This window comes from Delphinapterus leucas, chromosome 12 (genome assembly GCF_059928025.1).
Source record: "Delphinapterus leucas isolate spDelLeu-1000000601 "Yukka" chromosome 12, BTC_Dleu_Yukka2, whole genome shotgun sequence".
NCBI classification, from domain to species: Eukaryota; Metazoa; Chordata; class Mammalia; order Artiodactyla; family Monodontidae; genus Delphinapterus; species Delphinapterus leucas.
Window position 1 is genome coordinate 54458030 of NC_143140.1, and position 24544 is coordinate 54482573.

The window sequence follows — 24544 nt, forward strand, 5'->3', positions numbered from 1 at the left end:
TTGTCAGTTGGTTCTAGTCACCAGCCAAGCAGGTAGCTGGCCCTGGAGCATAAATGCCTTGGAAAGATAAACCAATTTATTTATTAGTTTAGATCAAGATTGCCAAAATGTAATGGAGTCAGTGACATGCAGCATTGAAGTCTCTGGGAAGCTTTTAAAAATGCAGATTCCTGGGCCCCTGCCCAGACCTGCTGAGTGAGGAGAATGTCTGAGGTAGAGCCCCAAAATTAGCAATTTTAAAAGCTCCCTAAGTAATTCTGCTGTGCACTCAAGGTTAAGAGCCAGACTAGACAAACCTGGGGGGAAAATGGCAAAAATCTGATTTCATCAGGAAGTAGACATTTGTATAATCTTATAAAAAACTGAATCACTGGCTCAGTGATTGTTTTCTTGCTTCCCAAATATTTTAGCCTTGTTGAATGACTTATTCTAGGCTTATGTCTATGGCTAAGGCTGGTGACATACTCTGGAACCTCCCTTGCTCTGTGACCTGCCATACCTGATCGATATCTGTGGCTCCAACTACGTTTGCCACACGACACAGGAGGCTTTGCTTGGGATGGACATTAGATTATCTTTCCCCATCTTCTCCTTTCCTGGTTCTTGTTAGTCACGATTCATATCATGCCATCTCCTACAATTGGTCGGGTATTACTGCGCTCAGCTGGCTCTACCTTTATATATCTACCTACATGAATACAGTGCCACCAACCCTGAGAGGCGTGATTTCTCCATCAGCAGCTTTACGAAGCCTCAGTAGTTGGTACAGATGCTACACTGCACCAACAAAAGATTCCCTAAGAGGGCTTTTGGGGTTCAAACATAGACAGACTTTGTCTGTAAAGGAAGCAGCAAGGGCAGGGAACATCTTGGCCGTTAGTACAAGGACAAGGCACTGCCACAACCACAGAACACAGGGAAATAAACAAGAGAAGTTCTTAGCTATTAAGCGCTTGTCAAGACCTCTGCTTGGAAGAGTTGCCAAGCGTTCTTCCTGACCTCCAAGACTGAAGTGAGCACATGTAAGCAATAGAATTCAAACTTCTGCATTATCTGGCTGCTAAAGAGGATAATACCATCTGCAACTCAAGGACACTGTAAGGGGAATGTGACTGCACCAGTAACATGCTTTAAAGGGCTACAGACACATAGACACCATTGATAATCAGATGTTCCGGCCAGTGCTACTCCACCAGCTAAACTTTCTCTACACAATGGAACCTCTTCTCTTTATAACTTTCTTATTATGAAACATTTCAAACGTATAGGAAAGTAGACAGAATAGTATAATGAACACCTATAAGCCAATGTATCAGCTTCAACAAATTTCAACTCATGGTCAGGCTTATTTAATCCTTAACCCTTACCACTTACCCAATCTTGTATTATTTTAAATTAAATCTCAGCTATTATATCAGTTTATCTCTAAGTACTGCAGTATGTATTTCTAAAAGATAAGAGCTTAAAAATAGCATAACCATGCATCCGTAATCACATTTAAAATTAACAATAATTCCAAATATCCTATCAGTGTTCAAATTTCCAGTAGTATCATAGATATGTATTTTTTGCAGGTTGTTTCAGTCAGGATGCAAATAACATCTGCAAATTGCAAGTGGTTCATATTTTTCTTAAGTTCTTTTAACCCACAGATTTCTCTTCCTTCTTTCATTTTTTTTTTTTACATCTTTATTGGAGTATAATTGCTTTACAATGGTGTGTTAGTTTCTGCTTTATAACAAAGTGAATCAGTTATACATATACATATGTTCCCATATCTCTTTCCTCTTGCGTCTCCCTCCCTCCCACCCTCCCTATCCCACCCCTCTAGGTGATCACAAAGCACCGAGCTGATCTCCCTGAGCTATGTGGCTGCTTCCCACTAGCTATATATTTTACCTTTGGTAGTGTATATATGTCCATGCCACTCTCTCACTTTGTCACAGCTTACCCTTCCCCCGCCCCATATCCTCAAGTCCATGCTCTAGTAGGTCTATGTCTTTATTCCCGTCTTACCCCTAGGTTCTTCATGACTTTTTTTTTTCCTTAGATTCCATATATATGTATTAGCATACGGTATTTGTTTTTCTCTTTCTGACTTACTTCACTCTGTATGACAGACTCTAGGTCTATCCACCTCACTACAAATAACTCAGTTTCATTTCTTTTTGTGGCTGAGTAATATTCCATTGTATATATGTGCCACATCTTCTTTATCCATTCATCTGCTGATGGACACTTAGGTTGCTTCCATGTCCTGGCTATTGTAAATAGAGCTGCAATGAACATTATAGTACATGACTCTTTTTGAATTCTGGTTTTCTCAGGGTATATGCCCAGTAGTGGGATTGCTGGGTAATATGGTAGTTCTATTTGTAGTTTTTTAAGGAACCTCCATACTGTTCTCCATAGTGGCTGTATCAATTTACATTCCCACCAACAGTGCAAGAGGGTTCCCTTTTCTCCACACCCTCTCCAGCATTTATTGTTTCTAGATTTTTTGATGATGGCCATTCTGACTGATGTGAGATGATATCTCATTGTAGTTTTGATTTGCATTTCTCTAATGATTAATGACGTTGAGCATTCTTTCATGTGTTCGTTGGCAGTCTGTATATCTTCTTTGGAGAAATGTCTTTTTAGGTCTTCTGCCCATTTTTGGATTGGGTTGTTTGTTTTTTTGATATTGAGCTGCAGGAGCTGCTTGTAAATTTTGGACGTTAATCCTTTGTCAGTTGCTTCACTTGCAAATATTTTCTCCCATTCAGAGGCTTGTCTTTTGGTCTTATTTATGGTTTCCTTGGCTGTGCAAAAGCATTTAAGTTTCATTAGGTCCAATTTGTTTATTTTTATTTTTATTTCCATTTCTCTAGGAGGTGGGTCAAAAAGGATCTTGCTGTGATTTATGTCATAGAGTGTTCTGCCTATGTTTGCCTCTAAGAGTTTGATAGTGTCTGGCATTACATTTAGGTCTTTAATCCATTTTGAGTTTATTTTTGTGTATGGTGTTAAGGAGTGTTCCAATTTCATACTTTTACATGTACCTGTCCAGTTTTCCCAGCACCACTTATTGAAGAGGGTTTCTTTTCTCCATTGTATATTCTTGCCTCCTTTATCAAAGATAAGGTGACCATATGTGCGTGGATTTATCTCCGGACTTTCTATCCTGTTGCATTGATCTATATTTCTGTTTTTGTGCCAGTACCATACTGTCTTGATTACTGTAGCTTTGTAGTATAGTCTAAAGTCAGGGAGCCTGATTCCTCCAGCTCCATTTTTCGTACTCAAGATTGCTTTGGCTATTCGGGGTCTTTTGTGTTTCCATACAAATTGTGAAATTTTTTGTTCTAGTTCTGGGGGAAATGCCAGTGGTAGTTTGATAGGGATTGCATTAAATCTGTAGATTGCTTTGGGTAGTAGAGTCATTTTCACAATGTTCATTCTTCCAATCCAAGAACATGGTATATCTCTCCATCTATTTGTATCATCTTTAATTTCTTTCCTCAGTGTCTTATAATTTTCTGCATACAGGTCTTTTGCCTCCTTAGGTAGGTTTATTCCTAGATATTTTATTCTTTTTGTTGCAATGGTAAATGGGAGTGTTTTCTTAATTTCACTTTCGTATTTTTCATCATTAGTGTATAGGAATGCCAGAGATTTCTGTGCATTAATTTTGTATCCTGCTACTTTACCAAATTGATTGATTAGCTCTAGTAGTAGTTCTGGTAGCATCTTTAGGATTCTCTATGTATAGTATCATGTCATCTGCAAACAGTGACAGTTTAACTTCTTTTCCAATTTGGATTCCATTTATTTCTTTTTCTTCTTTGATTGCTGTGGCTAAAACTTCCAAAACTAAGTTGAATAATAGTCGTGAGAGTGGGTTACCTTGTCTTGTTCCTGATGTTCGTGGAAATGGTTTCAGGTTTTCACCATTGAGGACAATGTTGGCTGTGGGTTTGTCATATATGGTCTTTATTATGTTGAGGAAAGTTCCATCTATGCCTACTTTCTGGAGGGTTTTTATCATAAATGGGTGTTGAATTTTGTCAAACGCTTTCTCTGCATAGATTGAGATGATCATATGGTTTTTCTCCTTCAGTTTGTTAATATTGTGTATCACATTGATTGATTTGTGTATATTTAAGAATCCTTGCATTCCTGGAATAAACCCCACTTGATCATGGTGTATGATCCTTTTAATGTGCTGTTGGATTCTGTTTGCTACTATTTTGTTGAGGATTTTTGCATCTATGTTCATCAGTGATATTGGCCTGTAGTTTCCTTTCTTTGTGACATCTTTGTCTGGTTTTGGTAGCAGAGTGATGGTGGCCGTGTAGAATGAGCTTGGGAGTGTTCCTCCCTCTGCTATATTTTGGAAGAGTTTGAGAAGGATAGGTGTTAGCTCTTCTCTAAATGTTTGACAGAATTCGCCTGTGAAGCCATCTGGTCCTGGGCTTTTGTTTGTTGGAAGGTTTTTAATCAGTTTCAATTTCAGTGCTTGTGATTGGTCTGTTCATATTTTCTATTTCTTCTTGGTTCAGTCTTGGCAGGTTGTGCATTTCTAAGAATTTGTCCATTTCTTCCAGGTTGTCCATTTTATTGGCATAGAGTTGCTTGTAGTAATCTCTCATGATCTTTTGTATTTCTGTAGTGTCAGTTGTCACTTCTCCTTTTTCATGTCTAATTCTATTGATTTGAGTCTTCTCCCTTTTTTTCTTGTTGAGTCTGTCTAATGGTTTATCAATGTTGTTTATCTTCCCAAAGAACCAGCTTTTAGTTTTATTGATCTTTGCTCTTGTTTCCTTCATTTCTTTTTCATTTATTTCTGATCTGATCTTTATGATTTCTTTCCTTCTGCTAACTTTGGGGGTTTTTTGTTCTTCTTTCTCTAATTGCTTTAGGTGCAAGGTTAGGTTTTTTATTTGAGATGTTTCCTGTTTCGTAAGGTAGGATTGTATTGCTGTAAACTTCCCTCTTAGAACTGCTTTTGCTGCATCCCATAGGTTTTGGGTCATCGTGTCTCCATTGTCATTTGTTTCTAGGTATTTTTTGATTTCCTCTTTGATTTCTTCAGTGATCACTTGGTTATTAAGTAGTGTATTGTTTAGCCTCCATGTGTTTGTATTTGTTACAGATCTTTTCCCATAATTGATATCTAGTCTCATACCATTGTGGTCGGAAAAGATACTTGATATGATTTCAATTTTCTTAAATTTACCAAGGCTTGATTTGTGACCCAAGATATGATCTATCCTGGAGAATGTTCCATGATCACTTGAGAAGAAAGTGTGTTCTGTTGTTTTTGGATGGAATGTCCTATAAATATCAATTAAGTCCACCTTTTTTAATGTATCATTTAAATCTTGTGTTTCCTTATTTATTTTCATTTTGGATGATCTGTCCATTGGTGAAAGTGGGGCGTTAAAGTCCCCTACTATGATTTTGTTACTGTCGATTTCCCCTTTTATGGCTGTTAGTATTTGCCTTATGTATATAGGTGCTCCTATGTTGGGTGCATAAATATTTACAATTGTTATATCTTCCTCTTGGATCGATCCCTTGATCATTATATAGTGTCCTTCTTTGTCTCTTGTAATAGTCTTTATTTTAAAGTCTATTTTTTCTGATATGAGAATTGCTAGTCCAGCTTTCTTTTGACTTCCATTTACATGGAATATCTTTTTCCATCCCCTCACTTTCAGTCTGAATGTGTCCCTAGGTCTGAAGTGGGTCTCTTGTAGACAGCATATATACGGGTCTTGTTTTTGTATCCATTCAGCCAGTCTGTGTCTTTTGGTGGGAGCATTTAATCCATTTACATTTAAGTTAGTTATCAATATGTATCTTCCTATTACCATTTTCTTTATTGTTTTGGGTTTGTTATTGTAGGCCTTTTCCTTCTCTTGTATTTCCTGACTAGAGAAGTTCCTTTAGCATTTGCTGTAAAGCTGGGTTGGTGGTGCTGAATTCTCTTAGCTTTTGCTTGTCAGTAAAGGTTTTAATTTCTCCATCAAATCTGAATGAGATCCTTGCTGGGTAGAGTGGTCTTGGCTGTATTTTCTTCCCTTTCATCACTTTAAATATGTCCTGCCACTTCCTTCTGTCTTGTAGTGTTTCTGCTGAAAGATCTGCTTATGGGGATTCCCCTGTATGTTATTTGTTGTTTTTCCCTTGCTGCTTTTAATATTTTTTCTTTGTATTTAATTTCGATAGTTTGGTTAATATGTGTCTTGGTGTGTTTCTCCTTGGATTTATCCTGTATGGGACTCTCTGTGCTTCCTGGACTTGATTATTTCCTTTCCCATATTAGGGAAGTTTTCAACTATAATGTCTTCAAATATTTTCTTTGTCCCTTTCTTTTTCTCTTCTTCTTCTAGACCCCTATAATTCGAATGTTGGTGCATTTAATGTTGTCCCAGAGGTCTCTGAGACTGTCCTCAGTTCTTTTCATTCTTTTTTATTTATTCTGCTCTGCAGTAGTTATTTCCACTATTTCATCTTCCAGGTCACTTATCCGTTCTTCTGCCTCAGTTATTCTGCTATTTATCCCTTCTAGAGAATTTTTAATTTCATTTATTGTGTTGTTCATCATTGTTTGTTTGCTCTTTAGACCCTCTAGGTCCTTGTTAAACGTTTCTTGTATTTTTTCTATTCGATTTCCATGATTTTGGATCATCTTTACTATCATTATTCTGAATTCTTTTTCAGGTAGACTGCCTATTTCCTCTTCATTTATTAGGTCTGGTGGGATTTTATCTTGCTCCTTCATCTTCTGTGTGTTTTTCTGTCTTCTCATTTTGCTTAACTTACTGTGTTTGGGGTCTCCTTTTCGCAGGCTGCAGGTTCGCAGTTTCCATTGTTTTTGCTGTCTGTCCCCAGTGGCTAAGGTTGGTTCAGTGGGTTGTGTAGGCTTCCTGGTGGAGGGGACTTGTGCCTGTGTTCTGGTGGATGAGGCTGGATCTTGTCTTTCTGGTGGGCAGGTCCACGTCTGGTGGTGTGTTTTGGGGTGTCTGTGGCCTTATTATGATTTTAAGCAGCCTCTCTGCTAATGGATGGGGCTGTGCTCCTGTCTTGCTAGTTTTTTGGCATAGGGTGTCTAGCACTGTAGCTTGCTGGTCATTGAGTGAAGCTGGGTCTTGGCGTTGAGATGGAGATCTCTGGGAGATTTTCGCCGTTTGATATTATGTGGAGCTGGGAGGTCTCTTGTGGACCAGTGTCCAGAAGCTGGCTCTCCCACCTCAGAGGCACAGCACTGACTCCTGGCTGCAGCACCAAGAGCCTTTCATCCACACGGCTCAGAATAAAAGGGAGAGAGAGAGAGAGCGAGAGAAAGAAAGAAAGAAAGAAGGAAGGGAGGAAGGGAGGAAGGAAGGAAGGAAGGAAGGGGATAAAATAAAGTAATTAAAATAAAAAATAATTATTAAGAAAAAAAAATTTTAAGTAAAAATAAATAAATAAATAACGGATGGACAGACCCCTAGGAGAAATGGTGAAAGCAAAGCTATAAGGACAAAATCACACACAGAAGAATACACATACACATTCACATAAGGAGAAAAAGGGGAAAAAAATAATATATCTTTGCTCCCAAAGTCCACCTCCTCAATTTGGGGTGATTCGTTGTCTATTCATGTATTCCACAGATGCAGGGTGCATCAAGTTGATTGTGGAGCTTTAATCCGCTGCTTCTGAGGCTGCTGGGAGAGATTTCCCTTTCTCTTCTTTGATTGCACAGCTCCCTGGGTTCAGCTTTGGATTTGGCCCCGCCTCTGCGTGTAGGTCGCCTGAGGGCGTCTGTTCTTCGCTCAGACAGGACGGGGTTAAAGGAGCCGCTGATTCGGCGGCTCTGGCTCACTCAGGCCGGGGGGGGGGGGGGGGGAGGGAGGGGTACGGATGCAGGGCTAGTCTGCTGCGGCAGAGGCCAGTGTGACATTGCACCAGACTGAGGCACGCCGCACGTTCTCCCAGGGAACTTTTTCTTGGATCACGGGACCCTGGCAGTGGTGGGCTGCACAGGCTCCCCGGAAGGGAGGTGTGGATAGTGACCTGTGCTTGCACACAGGCTTCTTGTTTGTGGCAGCAGCAGCCTTAGCGTCTCATGCCTGTCTCTGGGGTCCGCGCTGATAGCCGCAGCTCGCGCCCATCTCCGGAGCTCGTTTAAGCGGTACTCTGAATCCCCTCTCCTCGCGCACCCCAAAACAATGGTCTCTTGCCTCCTCCGCAGCTCCAGACTTTTCGCAGACTTCCTCCCGGCTAGCTGTGGCGCACTAGCCCCTTCAGGCTGTGTTCACGCAGCCAACCCCAGTCCTCTCCCTGGGATCCGACCTCCGAAGCCCGACAGTCAGCTCCCAGCCCCCACCCACCCTGACGGGTGAGCAGACAAGCCCCTCGGGCTGGTGAGTGCCAGTCGACACCGATCCTCTGTTCGGAAATCTCTTCGCTTTGCCCTACGCACCCCTGTTGCTGTGCTCTCCTCCGCGGCTCCGAAGCTCCCCCCTCCGTCACCCACAGTCTCCACCAGCGAAGGGGCTTCCTAGTGTTTGGAAACGTTTCCTCCTTCACAGCTCCCTCCCACTGGTGCAGGTCCCGTCCTTATCCTTTTGTCTCTGTTTTTTCTTTTTTCTTTTGTCCCACCCAGGTACGTGGGGAGTTTTTGCCTTTTGGGAAGTCTGAGGTCTTCTGCCAGCGTTCTGTAGGAGTTGTTCCACGTGTAGATGTATTTCTGATGTATCTGTGGGGAGGAAGGTAATCTCCGAGTCTTACTCTTCTGCCATCTTGAAGCTCCCTTCTTTCATTTTTATTGCAATTTCTTTGTGAAGAATCTATCAGGTGGTCCATACAATCACTGCTTCTCAAACTGAAATGCATAGGAATAACCTGGGCACTTGATCAAATGCTGGTTTGGAATCAGTAGTCTGGGGTTTGCCTGAGATTCTGCATTTCTGACAAATTCTCAGTTGCTGCTGTCACTGCCATTCAACAGGCCAAACTGAGTAGCTGGACTACAGTATATCCCACAATCTGGATTTTTGCTGATTGAATATTTCTAGAGTAATTCAATACATACTTTTGTGACCTCTGTATTTCTTAAATTGGTGTAGTGAAGTCCTAAAACTTGATCAGATTTGGTGTCTTTCTTGTTTTTTTCCATACATAGTGTTTTGTTCATCCATCAGGAAGCACATAAAACATAATGCTTGGTTGCCTCTTTCTTTGAAATGCTAGTAGCTTGACCTTCTAGGCCTATATTCACTAGAGGATACAAAATGAGGATATTCTGATTCTCTCATTTCTTCTTTATTAGCTAGAGTATCACCATAAAGATCAATAACCCCTCATCTACAATTTAGTTACCTAGTGGTATAGTTCATATGAGAATCCCAGGGGGGAAAACTTGATTCTTTTCCTTTTTTTACCAATTTTCAAAATATGGAGTTGGTTTACTAATATCCAATAGTGACCAATTAGTTTTCTAAATTTGGTTGTGATTGTTTTTATTGCTGTTGCTTTTAGATTCTTTATGAACTTATGGATTTAAACATATCTGATGCATTTCAATCCATTTCAGTGGGGGTTTTTTTGTTTTTTGGGGTTTTTTTTTTTTTTGCGGTACGCGGGCCTCTCACTGCTGTGACCTCTCCCATTGCGGAGCACAGGCTCCAGATGCACGGGCCCAGCGGCCATGGCTCATGGGCCCAGCCGCTCCGTGGCATGTGGGATCCTCCTGGACCAGGGCACGAACCTGTGTCCCCTGCATCAGCAGGCGGACTCTCAACCACTGCGCCACCAGGGAAGCCCCAGTGTTATTTTTATACAAAAGACACTTCAAGTTGGCCTCTGAGTCCTTTTGACACAACCCAAGTAGTATTTTTTATTGTTTCCTTGCTCTTTTGTATAACAAAATGTTCCAGGTTTAACTTGTATTACATTTCCTGATCCAGAACTGCAATCAACCATTTCTCCAAGATTATTATCTTTTTTTTTGTGGAAAATTTTAAAATGATATTTTAAGATGATAATCTGTGTGCTGTGGTGCTCATTACCACTAAGTTAGTAAAATGGAAACTTTTTAACTGCATGAATATATTCTTCAATATTTTCAGATGGAAATATGTTTTAGAATATATGTGTGTATATTCTAGAAGTACACATTGCATACTATTATTGCATTGCTCAGAAAATGCTGCCTTGTTTCTACTGAACTTAATTTCAGAAAGATTTGATAGAAAGATAAAAGTATTTCTGATTTGTTTTATTAAATGTACCGTGTAAACAAAAAGCATCATTCTTAGAGTACTGAATGCTTTGCAGTAAAAAGTCAGGACAGACCTTGGACAGATTACTTAAAATTCTTCAAAACCTGATTTCATGATCTGAAAAATAGTTTCTTCATAAGGCTGTTAATAGCAAAGCTATCAAATATTTACTGGAAGCCAGAGATGTTACATACATTTTCTCATGTAACTGGTATAGCGACATTTTCAAGTAAGTAGTGTTTGCCCCCTTTTGTAAAGGAGTAAACTTTCCCAAGGTGACACAGCCAGTTAAGTGGCTGTGTCTCTCTGATGTCACGCTTTTAACCTAGAGTATAGGGTGGCAGTTAAATGTGAAAGTAAATATATGTTGCCTGTGGCCTTGTCCTGACAAATGGTGTTCAATGAAAAATAAATGTCAGGTAACGAGTGGCCTTGGTAGATCTGTACTTGACATTTGGTGTGGGAGATGGGAGCGTGAACAGGGGAGAGGAGGCCAGCCAGCTTTCTGCTTAGCCAGGCTTCTGGCCCATTGACGCTCCTCTTGCTAATTTCCCATGTTGGGTCTAACCTATGTGTCCACCATGACAGATGCTCTCATGTCAAAGCTCAAGGTCAGCCCTCAAAAGTTCAGGCTAGCATCTTCTGTCATGTTGTCTTTTGCATATGCTCAGCAGGTGGCAAGAGTCCGGAGGCAAGCCTGCTCTGGCCTCTTCCCCTTACATCGTGTGTCATTAGCTACTACACAGCTCTTTGTTCAAAACAAAATTCACAAAACTGACGGATTCATCTGCTAACGTCGGGGGGCATCAGAGCCAATTACAGGAAGCCTTCAAAAGGCAAATAGGGTCACTTTTCACAAAATGGGATGAAGAAAAGGAAAATAGTCATGTCATTAAAAAGGACAAATACATTTTCCTCTCAGCAGGCTCGCCACAGGAAAGTAGAGAGATTTATATGAGTCCATCGTTTCATTGTGACTGCTTTGAATAATTTCAAATCAAAGCATCCACCCCACACACAGCCAACCTATCATTAACCATTTTGAGCTAGTGAACAGTATTTCCCACAGTAAGTGATATCTCTATAATGACGGAAAATTTAGGTTTAAAGTGCGAAGTTTTTATATTCTTTCAAGACCACAAATAATCACATACATTGTTTAAAATCACCTGGAAAGGACACCAGTTGTTTGTTTTAATTTGAATTCAGACCTCGAGGGTTCTGGGGTCTGGTTTTGCTGAGATGCACCAAACACGTACTTGAGTTCTTGAGCAAAAGAGGGACAAATTTAGTTGTGTTTGAGGAAAACCAGGTGCAGAAGTTTAGGGGCACAGTCCCAACACTACCCTTACCTCATAACACTATGAGAGTTTAAGCCAAATGGGAAAGTTCAGAGTCCACACAAGACCACCCTCTCTCCTGATGCCAATTGCAAGTTCAGGGTTGGGGGAGGATCCCCCAAACCACTGTCAGTTTCAGAAATCTGCTAAGCCTCACAGAACTCACTGAAAGCTATTATATTCATGGTTTGAGTTGTTACAGGGAAAAGATACAAATTAGAATCAACCAAGGGAATAAGCCCATATGGCAGAGTCCTAGAGAAGTACCAAGTCCAGGGCTTCCATTGGCCTTTCCCAAAGGAGACAAGACATGTTACTTTCCCAGCACCAGTGTGTGACAATATGGACAAAATATTGCCAATCAGGGAAACTCGGTAGAGCCTCTGTGTTCAGGTTTTTACTGAAGCTCCATTATGTAAACCTGATTGATTCTCTGTAGTCTCTGGGCATGACCCAAAGCCTTCACCCCAAATCACATTGTTGATCTTTCTGACATGGCCATCCTCAGCCCGGAATCATAACGTTACCCCAGGACAAATTGCAGACCTCTTTGGGGGCATGGTTAAATTCTTTACTGCACGTATGTCGGAAGTTTGGCATGAGGAAAGACCAGCTGTGATAAAAGCCAAGATAATGATAAGAGCTCCTTTCGAGGCACCATGTTAAGCATTTTATAAATATCTCATTTAATCCTGACCAACACTCAGGGAGGCAGGTCCACCTAGTAATTCCGATGTATAGATCAGGAAAATTGAGGTTTAGAGAGACTAAGTTGTGTAACAATATCACACACCCAGTGCCCGGAAGAGGCTGGGTTCGAGCCCGCTGATGAATGGCTCCAGTGCCCTCCCTATGTTGCCCTGCCAAAGGGAAGGCGTGGCTGCCACATCCACAGCTCCGCAGGGCACCGTTCTTGTCTTCTCTGAGAAGGCTGTCTCCTGGAGCCAGAAAGCAAAGGCCAGCCTGGCTGACTCACCATCCAAATCAAAAGGGAAGAACTCTTGGGGAGACTTCTCAGGGCAAGAATCTGCGCATATAGATAACTGCAAAAGAGCTAAGAAAGTTAAAATGGGCCCCAAGGGCTGGTTGCTCAACAAAAAGCATAAACTGGACAGGAGTTTGGAGTAGGAAGATGTGCTCCATTTTAATCAGTTAAATTTTGATTGTTGGATGACATATATCAGTACAAAGAAATGTGTCTATCACAGCTAGAAATATGGGACAATAGTACTGGTTTGTGTTTGATCATGAAGCAACATAACATCTTTAAGATTTTCAGTGACCAATAGTGACAGTGTTTAGCATGCAAGCGGGTGTATTTTTTTTCAGTACGTGGGCCTCTCACTGTTGTGACCTCTCCCGTTGCGGAGCACAGGCTCCAGACGCGCAGGCTCAGCGGCCATGGCTCACGGGCCCAGCCGCTCCGCGGCATGTGGGATATTCCCGGACCGGGGCACGAACCCGTGTTTTCTGCATCGGCAGGTGGACTCTCAACCACTGCGCCACCAGGGAAGCCCCGGGTGTATTCTTTATAGGGTGTTCTTTCCAAGAATATGAAATGGGTGCTCTAAATGTATATCTAGTTTTTAAATTCTGAATGGACTTTGTTTAGGGGAGTTGTTTGGCTCTCATGCACTATTTTCATTAAGAGGTAGAGGAACCTGTAACACATAGATTTTGGTCAACAGAGTTTAATAGTCAGTACACAGTTTTCATATATGGGGTTTTAGACATCCTGAACTTTCAGAAAAGTTCTTTATTTGTTTATCTATTTGTTGTAATTGCCTTTATGGTAAAATCTAGGCAGACTTACTATCAATTTTTCTATTAATATGAAGAAAAAAATGTTAGCAATTGTGTCTCTCCTAAGATACATCAAGAACACAGGTTTTGGGGCTTCCCTGGTGGTGCAGTGGTTAAGAATCCGCCTGCCAATGCAGGGGACACGGGTTCGAGCCCTGGTCCGGGAAGATCCTGCATGCCGCGGACCAGCTAAGCCCGTGCGCCACAACTACTGAGCCTGTGCTCTAGAGCCCGCGAGCCACAACTACTGAGCCCATGTGCTACAGCTACTGAAGCCCGCATGCCTGGAGCCCATGCTCCGCAACAAGAGAAGCCACCGTAATGAGAAGCCCGGGCACCGCAACAAAGAGTAGTCCCCACTTGCTGCAACTAGAGAAAACCTGTGCACAGCAACAAAGACCCAATGCAGCCAAAAATAAATAAAGTAAATAAATTTTTAAAAAAAGAACAGTTTTGCATATTTCAAAGGTGTAGAGTATAAGTGTGCCACATAAAATCATGTATCTTAGCTTCATAAAAGATGACAGCTTAAAAAATCCAGAAATAAAAAGGTTTCTGAGGTTTAAGTGATCGTTTCATGTTTAAAAAGGTAATATACATTGAAAGATTTTTCGAATCATAAGGTATATATGTTTTTGTGTCAGAAAGGTAATAGACTGACTTTGTCATTAGGGCTAGAATATTTTGTTTTACTTATCAATGCCAAAAAAGTAACTTTGAAAAAAATAAAATAAACTTACTGTTAAGAAACGTATCCTATATACAATCATTTTTACACATATATGGATTTTCTCTTAAAGTCACAGCTACCAGAAACTTACGTGATTATGATTCATTTTTAGTTGCTTTTCGATATTTTTCCAAACCCTTATTAGGCATCTCTGGAAGACAGCCAGATGACTGAGTAGATTTTAACGGTGTTATTCAGCTATCTTACCTTGATAACAGGATCTTATTTACGTGAGTAACTACCTGTCTAAATCACTATGCTAGGCATAGTTCAGGATACGTAAAAAAGAGAAATAAGTGCTGAGGGGAAGCAGAGACTTTGGGAAAGCTTCCCATGGGAGCTTCGCATCCAGGTAACTGGATCTTGCAGTGTGAGTGGGAACTTGAGCGAGAGGGATGTGAAGGGTGTAAAGTGGGAACTGAGACCGTGTCTCTTCTCCTCTTGGCTTTCTTTGAACCCTTTATGTGGTTTCCTCTTTTACGTTTTGCCTGTCACATGCAGCCTATGTGGTAACCTTGCAAACACCTCCTCAAAGCCCCTACCCTGGAAAGGCCCAGTAGGACTAGAGTCCCAGAGAACGAAGCCATTTCTAGTTCAAGCCTTAGGGGGAAGGGGTGTGTTCACATGGCTTCCCCTCCCAGATCAAGTAGTGAGATCCGGAGAATTAAGATGAGGATCTGGCCCAGGGGAGAGGCGTCAAGGTCAAGGACACGGCCCTCAGGCTGCCTCCTGTCTGGACAAATGTCATATGCTGGCTGCAGTGTGATCCATCCACAATCTCAAGAGTTAGAGACAGAGGGTGTGCAGCTAAAGCCCTAATGAGAAATTAAGAGAGTTCATTTTCCTGGGCTTCCTCCATGCAGGATCCATCACTCGCAGTGAGCCAGTCTGTGGTGGGTGGCTGGTCAGGATTCAAGGATTCCAGGACCCCACCACTTGCTGACATGTCTTGTGCACATACCTGGCATTAGATATTAGCTTAAATACGACATTCATACTGCCTTTAATCTACAATGCCCTATGAAATAGTTGCTACAGTCCCCATTTTACAGTAGAGCGATCAAGGTTCAGAGCCGTTACCCAAGTTACTCAGTACCACTAAGGTACATCAGTGTCCAAACCCAGGTCTGTTGCCACTAAGCCAAGACATTAAAGGACTGCCTTTTATGCTCTTCTTAATCTCACTGTCTGGCTCCAATAGTGACAATGAGTGAAACAATACAAAACCAAATGTAGTCTTCATTATTTGTCCTTTTTATATTTCATCCTTACTCTCAGATTCACATTATGAAGTGCAATTGATTGCAATTCTTTTTGTGAACCATTTACATTTTCATTTCCTTATTATTAGCACATTTATTTTGTTCACTTTTCTGACAAAAGAATTGTTTTGAATTCTACATCCTAATACTAAATTTCACCTTTTAAAGGTGAGTAATTAAAACTTCCATCTTCAGTCATTCCTTTTTTCAAATTCACTGATGAATATTTAACCTCTTCCCTTGGAGTTCTGGTAAAGGAAGATGGCATTATGGCTTCAAGTTGTGAGCCGAGGAGGCGTCCATTCAAGCAAGGGTCTCGCCCTCTTTGCGGGGGCTTCACTCTTGCTGCAGACCCTCTGTGCAAATGCATGCTGAGTTCTGTCCTTGCAGAAAAACACCATGAAGGATCACCCCACCCATGAGAACCCTTAATGAAAATGCAGTCCCGAGATTAATGCAGCTTCTCGTTCCCTTTGCTGAATTCACCTCTGGTGCTGCCTCGCAATCCTTTTATTCTCTACTCAGGCCACCACTGGGGGTGAACAAGAGTCCTATCCATGAATCAAGGCTCTTCAGGTTTCCAGTCGCTGCCGTGAATGTGGACCGTGTTTCAGTCTTTGCACAGGTGTTTCCGCTTCCTTCATTCAACATTCATTGGCCACTGCCACGCTCGCCCCACCCCATGTGTGACCATTGTTATTACGCCCAAGGCTTCAACTAGTAGTACAGCATATAACAGTAATTCTTATCGTTAGGCTTTGTTAAGCCACAAATTTGATTGAAAGCCTTATTTTACAATTCACAAGGGAAACTCTGTCATGCACTTACATCAGGCAGGGAGACATCAACTTTTGATACTGAAGTGAGGGTGATGGGACACATGCTCATCCCTAAGCTGATTCAGGAGTGGACACACGACTGCGCGGCTGGGCACCGGCGACACTAGGGGACGCCGTGCACGTCGGCTTCAATGTGCCAGGCGCCCCCTGAAGTCTGGCAGAGGGGGCACCCTGCATGTGAGTTGGGACAAGCAGGTCATGATAGCTCCTTTAATGAGAAATGAATGACTCCTGAGGACAGGGCCGTAATTACAAACCAATAAGGCAAAATAGTGCAGTACCAGTGAGTGTGAAGCCTAGTGCCGGATTGTCATGAATTCAAATCCTGTCTCATCTTTGTGAACTTTTGGGCAAGTTACTTAACTCCTCCAGGCCCCAGTTTTGTCATCTGTAAATACGGTTAAAAGAAATACCTTCCATACAGGGATATTATAAGGATTAAGTAAATTAATATTTGTAAAGCACATAGACACTGCCTGGTACATAGTATCATATAAGTATTTGTTACAAAAATGAAAAAATACATTCATTGGTCGTTCTGTTGATGCTTAGTAAAATGAGATATGAGTCACATGATCAAGACTGTCAATAATTTCCCTCTGTATTCTCAATTATTGCCATAGTTATTGTTGCTGGAACGCTATGTTACTTTCAATTAGGGTTACTTTCTTTAATTATGTTTTTCACATTTGTGAATACTGGCATACTCCACAGTTCTTTAAAAAGAGAATGAAAACAAAATTAAACTCTAAACCAATTATAGAGATACATATGTACAAGGATGTTCTTTAAAGAAAAATTGGAAACAACTTAAATGTCTGTCAGTGGGAGATGAGATAAATTGTGGCATATTCATAAAATGTAATTATATATCATTTAAAGTATATTACATTTATTCTCTACATTAAAAAATAGGGATCTATTTCTAGAACAATGTTAAGTATAAAGAACCCTAGAAGAATGACAGGTACAGTATATACAATAAACTTTCATTTAAATACATACATATGTAGAAAACATATAACAAAGACATGAACATGAAGGATACATAACAATATCAAGATGGTGATTTGAGGAAGGAGGGAAGGGAATGGAATCTGGCAGTGGCAGAAACGGGGCTTCAATTTCATCTGTAACATTTCCTTTCTCAGAAAAAATCTGAAGCAAACGTGGCAAAAGTTTAACATTAATTAAATCAGGTTGGAGATTACCTTGTCACATTATTCTCTATGCTTTCTATTTATATTTGGACATGTTGATAGTAAGAATAATAACAGAACAAATTTAAATGCCAAATTATAATTCTAAAATTTGCACCCTTAGATTTTATTACTCCTCTTAGTTAATTTTTTTAAAAATTCTTTTCCTTCAAAATGTTAACGTACCACCAATTGTGCTGGTGCTTTTATGGATGGCCCGGTTTCATGAGGTTTAGAAAGCACTTTGGCACAAGGGCTCTAAAGAATACGTCTTCACTATTCTAGTATTTTAATGGCCTATTATACATCAGTGTTAATGAGAGTCATGTAGATAAATCCCTAAGCAGTCCTTTTAAAGGTTGCATTTTTTGCTCAGCCAAAAAAAAAGAGAGCTTTCTTGCCTTCCTGGATAATTTTGCTAAGCAAGTATGTTGTACGTTTTCAGGTGCTCAAGTGAAACAATATGGGAGCATTTGTTTAGAGTGTTTCGCTTGCAGACTTCTTCAGCAGAACAAACAACAAGACAACAAATCATTCCTTGGAATCTGTGTAACTTTGAATATGTATTGATTGGCGGAACAAACAGCGCCATGATCCAGATTTTCAATGTCACATATTGAAATGTGGCTGGTGTGCTCCGAGTTTAGCAATTCTCTGTGCATCATGTAAATTACCTGGGACAATGACTTGTGACCTTAGAATTTCAGCTTTGCGGTTCAGTGTGCCATTGACCTTTTTATGTCCTATGTATAGAGTATTATGTGTAAAACGGTCACCAAATGAATTTATGTCAGATGTTCTAACTAGAAAACAATTTTCATTGTCTGGTGCATGAATGTTTATAATAGATATATTTTAAATATTTCAATTTCAATGTTATTTAACATTGCTGAGGTTATTAAACACAAAATGTGTTCATAGATTCTGTATTACTTATTGACTACTCACCATGCACTGTTGGGCCCTAGAGATAAAGTGATGACCGAGACAGTGCCACTCTCTTCAAATTGTTAATAATCTAATGAGTAACAGAGTCAAGAAAACTGGCTATTATAACACAGGGAGATAAGTACTGTATCTGTGGAATAAGAAAGGGTGTTAAAGGAGCCCATAGCATGGAAACCCAACCGATTCTGAGAAGATCAAAGTGAAAGATCAAGGAAGGCTTCCTGGTGGTAGAGTCTATGCTGCTCCTTCATTTGAAGGCTGGGGGAAGAATAGTCCATGCAGGGGAATCAGCACATTGAAGAGCAAGAGAAAGCATACTTTGGGCCAAATGTTTGGATTGTTTCTTTGGTATCAAGAATCACCATTCACTCAGGGTTTCTGCATGTTCCACATCCTCTAAGGATTCCTCACAGGTTGGCCCCAGAAAGCTGTTATTATTAATAATCATGTTCCCCCACTTTGAGAAAAGGTACATTTCAGGCCTGAAATATGTAAAAATAAGGATGAAGAACTAAGCAGTTCAGAGTCTGTTCTGAGGCTACCAGCGTAAGAGACAAGATGGTGAAGTTTGCAGTCGTCGGCAGCATTAAGACCAAGGCCTGTGGCACTCTTCCCCATCGATGAGTGACCCCCAACTTCCTCTCTCTTCCCATCACCCACACACCACCTGCGTGTAAGGTTCAGAGGCGAGCGAGCCCTCGGGGTGGCACCCTGCAGCCTTACTGCAGATCTGCAGCTAAGCGCAGGCTTTTCTCCATTTGACTACGCTCTTTCCATTTTTGTCTATTTTACCACAATCCTGAAGTTCAGGATGATTTGGATTTCACGGGTTTATACAGCCTTTCTGAACACCTTTCCTTTTATTTTTACTTGACAAAATTTTTTGTTCAAATGTTTGTGAGAAAATGTTTTGCATAGTGAACTAAAAACCTGTCCAGTCTTGTTCTGGGATACGAACTAATTTGAAGGGATGAAATCTAGTAAACTAAGCACAAGCATGTCATTCTTGGACATATTGATTCATTTGTTTAATTAAACGTTTGATAAGGTACAGTAAAAAATATAGTACTGTAATATATATTTTAGAATCCTTCTAAATATACAGTTTCTCAACGTGTTCAGAGCTTAATCCATTTCTTCTTAACTTTGTAACGCAGGAGAAGAAAACCTCCTGGCAATTCTACGACGAAGATGGTGGAAGTATATGATCCTGGGACTGATAGACTTGGAAGCAAACTATCTGGTGGTCAAGGCTTACCAGTACACGACTCTGACCAGTATCCAGGTACCAAGGCTCTCTTCCCTTCTCATCTTCCTCATTTTCCAGATGTAGTTTACTTTCAGTTTAGTCACTTGGGAGTTCTGATTACTAGTTTGTAAGTTTTGCAACAAGAGGGAAATCGGTTATATAAAAATTAAGTGGAAGTTTATTTCTGTGTTCCTTTAATTTTTCTTAATTCACATGTAATTGTACCTCTCTTCTTTGTTTTTAGTATACCACAAGAACCATTGACAATGCAGGAAAATAATTTGTAGCTAAGAATACTAATCTTAACGTCAGCAGAAGAATTATTAATAAGCATAAAAATAAATCTATTTTAATCACAACTTGTAAGGTTTTAGAATATGCTAATGGACTTTGATTAAGTAATCAAAGTGCTTAATAATCTTTTCTTTTAGCTTTCTTTAATGTGTAGATTTTGTAAGCTGAAGAGACAGAATTTTTCCTAAAGGGACAAGATTTACATTTCTACAATGTGTTAGGTATGAAGATAGCCACTGCATCCTTCCTTCCTCCCTCCCTCTCTCTCTTTTTCTTTTATGTAATTATGTGTACGAGCGTGCACGCGCACACACACGCCATTGCAGATTTAACTTAGATTTTCACGATTTTTACCAGGCACCACTTATATTCCTCATTAAACCATAAATAATAATCTTGACTATTTTTGTTTCACCCTTATTTCTCTTTTTATGACAATATTATGAATTTTATAGTCATTCCAAGGCTCCAGGATGAAAACAAAATATTGTTCACATATCAGATTTTACTTAGATTTGATACCTCAACAACATTGCTGCCATTCCAATAATTTGCTTAGAAACAATAACAAAAATGAAGAAACAAACAAGCAAACAAACCACTTGAATAAATTCAGATTATATAGATTGAATGGGAATCTATCTAAATCAGAATTAGGTAGGGTCTACATGCTTCCTCCTGCATACCCAATAAGGGACAGAAAGGATGCTTCCCTACAACCACTGAAGAAAAGTCCAGAGCTCTATTTGATTGGACCACACTGATGGCAGGCGAACAGTGTGAGCTAACTGACCTAGACCTGGACTCTCTGAACCAATACAGGAGGAGATTTCTCTGATTTGTTTAGACAAATGTTTCTCAGTAGGAGTACTACTGGCATTTTGGGTAGGACAGTTTTTCATGATGTGAGTCATTTTCCTACTTTATAGGTCATTTAAGATTTCTGGTCCCTACCCATCAAATGCCCATAGCGTCTTTCAACCTTTGTAACAACTAAAAGTGTCCTCATGGATTTCCAAATGCCCTCTAGCAGGTACCATCTCTAGTTGAGAATCACTGGCTCACCAATCAGCACTCACTCCTGGAGTCAGGGCAGGATCAATCTCACCCAATCACATATCTGTCACCCATTAAGGGAGAGATGAGGTGGATGGATGCTGGGAGAACAACCACAGTGCTCCAAACTCAGCCTAGCTCCTATTCACTTCCACAAGCCCCACAATGACAACAAATTTCTTTCTCTGTCTCTGTCTCTGTCTCTGTCTCTGTCTCTCTCTCTCTCTCTCTCTCTCTCTCATGCTCTCTCTCTCCTGTGCTCCCAGGCACTTTGTTTTATAGCTCTGTCTTCACAGTCTGTCTTACCTAAGAATGGTGTTTGTATATTTCCACCTACTCCACCAAGCTGTAAGCTTTTCACAGCAAAGAGGATTTCTTGTTCACTTTTGAATCGCTAGTACCTGGTAGGAAACCCAGCACATAATAGGCACTCAAAAGTGTTTAAAGACGTTAATTAAATTGCATTGATTTCCAGTATTTGGGGACACAGAAATTGCCAGCAGTTCTCTACCCACATGCAGAGGCCCCTGGAATGTCTATACCGGTATGTGGGAGAAGAAAGGGGAATGCTGGCTTCATGGCAGAACTGGGCCCATTAGTGCAGAGTCAAAAATTATTAATGGGCCTCCTGGGGAGCATGAAGAGGAAACTTACCCCTTTGGAAATCCACTTGACTTTTGTTTTCTTTTGTTAAGCATTGAAAAGTCACAACCAATTACTGGTTGCTTAAGTTCTATGGGGATTTATAAAAAAAATTTTTCAGTTTTTCAATTTCTTTTTGTAGACAGTGACAAGGTTTTTTTTCTTTCTTTTTTTTTTTTTGCGGTACCGGGCCTCTCACTGTTGTGGCCTCTCCCGTTGCGGAGCACAGGCTCCGGGCGCGCAGGCTCAGCGGCCGTGGCTCACGGGCCTAGCCGCTCCGCGGCACGTGGGATCTTCCTGGAACCGGGGCACAAACCCGTGTCCCCTGCATCAGCAGGGGGACTCTCAACCACTATGCCACCAGGGAAGCCCAGTGACAAGGTTTTAATAACTTTCCCCTTGTCCTCAGGTGTTTTGTTCAACCCATGTTATGCACCACCATTAATCCATCCTTCCACCTCTCTCAAATTAGCTGTTTGACACTGCATTTAATGCTGCGTTCTATGCAAAATTTATTTTAATTCTGTAGAAAGTCAAAAAGTAATTCTACTGAAATATCAGTTTGTCTTCATTATAACTTACTGAGCAAGGGATAGGGGGAAGTAAAAAAGCAAGTTGAATCAAACAATTCTAGAACCATTTTGCTACCTACAAAAAATAAACTTCTTAAATAATAATAAATGGTCAGAATAGAAGGCATTTGCTCTGGGAACCGTGTCTGTACTGCTGTTTTGTAATTCAATTCTGTTTACTCATTGCAAATCAGTGGAACTAACAAGGACCTATAATGATTTTCCCTTGTTTCTATAAATACTAATTGAGAACATAATACGTGCTAAGTGATTAGCTTTTATTCATATATTAATCAATAAGGAAAATACACTAATTATACATCTGAGAAATGTACTAGTTATTGCAAGTGATGTAAATAGAAATGAATCAACCTTTGCTGTACACTTGAAACTAACACAACATTGTTAATCAACTATACTCCAATATAAAATAAAAAAATTTTTAATAAAATAAAATTAAAGAATAAAAACATTAACAGAAAAAAAAAGAATGACAAAGCTTCTACAGAGTTAAAAAAAAAGAAAAGAACAAAGGAAATGAATCAACCTTACCCTCCAGGAGCTTCTGAACTTATAAAGGGGACAAGAGGCACAGTCTATTGATAGTAACATCATGTACAGCAAGGGAACGGATGCCAAAGTGCTCTAGTTTTCACAGGAGCCAGAGATGATGTTTATTTGCAGAGGCAAGAAAGTACCCATTCAGAGGAGTCTATAAGATTGAATAAAATTTAGGTATAGCTTTGAACCCAGAAAGAAAATCATGGCAAAAGCTTAGGGGCAGAAAACCTGAGGAATATGATTGGAGAACAATTATTCCCGTTTGATTCATCCAGTCACTTCAAAAATAACTACTGAATACTTCTCTGTTCAAGTCAGTGTATTAGGTAGTGAACAGTGAGGAAATAGTAAAAAAAGATACTTTCTGTATTCTTTGGCACTTCCAGGCAAATGGGAAAGGCAGCCAAATAACCAAATGAATGGCTGCATCATTATAGTCAGAGATGAGTGTTCTAAAAGAAAGCAACACAGTTCTACGAGAACATTTGTCAAAACAACTTGGCCTAAACTGGAAAGTTGGGGAAGATTTTCCTAAAAGACTAGTGGTAGAGCTGAGATCTATAAGAGAAGTGGAAGATTAGTTGAGAAAGAAAGAGGTCCAAGCAAAGAAGACAGCGTGCTCAAGGCTCTGTGGTGGGAAGGACCATGGCAAGGATGAGGTTGTGAGCAAGGGCTTGTGACTAGGCAAGGAGAGTGAAGAAAAGAGTGGTGCAAGATGGGCTGGGGAAGAAGGCAAGTGCTAGACTCAACAAGTCTTGACAGCCAGGTCAAGAGTTTGAGTCTTTAGGCTAAGTGCTGTGGGAAGCCACATTTGAGTTTTAAAGGCAGGCAGGCTGTGGTGCAGAGAACAGATTGAAGCAATGGGTCCTCATTATGGAATAAAGTAAGATAGAGCCAAAAAGTTAAGCTGGGGTCATGTCGTAGGAGGTCTTCAAGGTCAGGATGAAAAGTGTGGCTTAATTTTGTAAATAAAAGAGAGCTGTGAAGGTTTCTGAGGCAAGGAATGATAGGATGTAGCCCAACAGCCCTTTTGCAAAGGCACTTCTGTTTTAACAAGACAGTCCTCATTACTAGTTGGCAAAGGACCAAGTACTTTTGTCTTCTGATTCTCTTAAGAACAGTGATATAGAACAAAAAGACATGAAGAGGCTCTCTGTGCTTTATCCTCTTGCCCTTTCAGTTAATTCCTTAAACTCATGGTTAAATGTCACAAACAATTAATGCATGAAGCGTGAGAGGAAAATATATATTTCTGGAATGATTATAGACTCACAAGGAATTGCAAAACTATATAGGATTCTATGAACTGTCCACACAGCTTTTCCCCAATGGTGACATTTTATATGACTAGGATATTGACATTGGTACAATACTGTTAACTAAGCCACAGACCTGATTCAGTTTTCATCCCTTTTCCTTCACTCGTTTGTCGGTGTGTGTGTGTAGCTCTACACAATTTGATCCATGTATAGGTTTGTGTAACTACGACCACAGTCAGGATACAGAACTATACTATCACCACAAAGAAACTCCCTCATACAACCCCTATGAAGTCACACCCATTCCACCACCCTCATTCCTATCCCTAGCAACGACTACTCTATTCTCCATCTCTATGATTTTGTCAGTTGGAGAATGCTATATAAAATGGAATCACACAGTGTTTAACCTTTTGAGTTTGGCTTTTTTCACTAAGCGTAATACCCTTAAGTCCACCCAAATTGTTGCATGTATCAATACTTTGGTCTTTTTATTGCTGAGTAGTATTCCATAGTATAAACATATCAGGG

At 40.3% G+C, this 24544-nt stretch overlaps 1 protein-coding gene across 1 annotated transcript in view; it reads left to right on the forward strand.

Moving 5' to 3' along the window:
* SLC35F1 (solute carrier family 35 member F1) overlaps positions 1-24544 on the forward strand; it is a 172014-nt gene that overhangs the window by 60101 nt on the left and 87369 nt on the right. The window contains exon 2 of the mRNA XM_022555175.3: positions 19538-19665. Within this exon, the coding sequence (XP_022410883.1) occupies positions 19538-19665 (128 nt within the window). The remainder of the gene's footprint in view (positions 1-19537; positions 19666-24544) is intronic.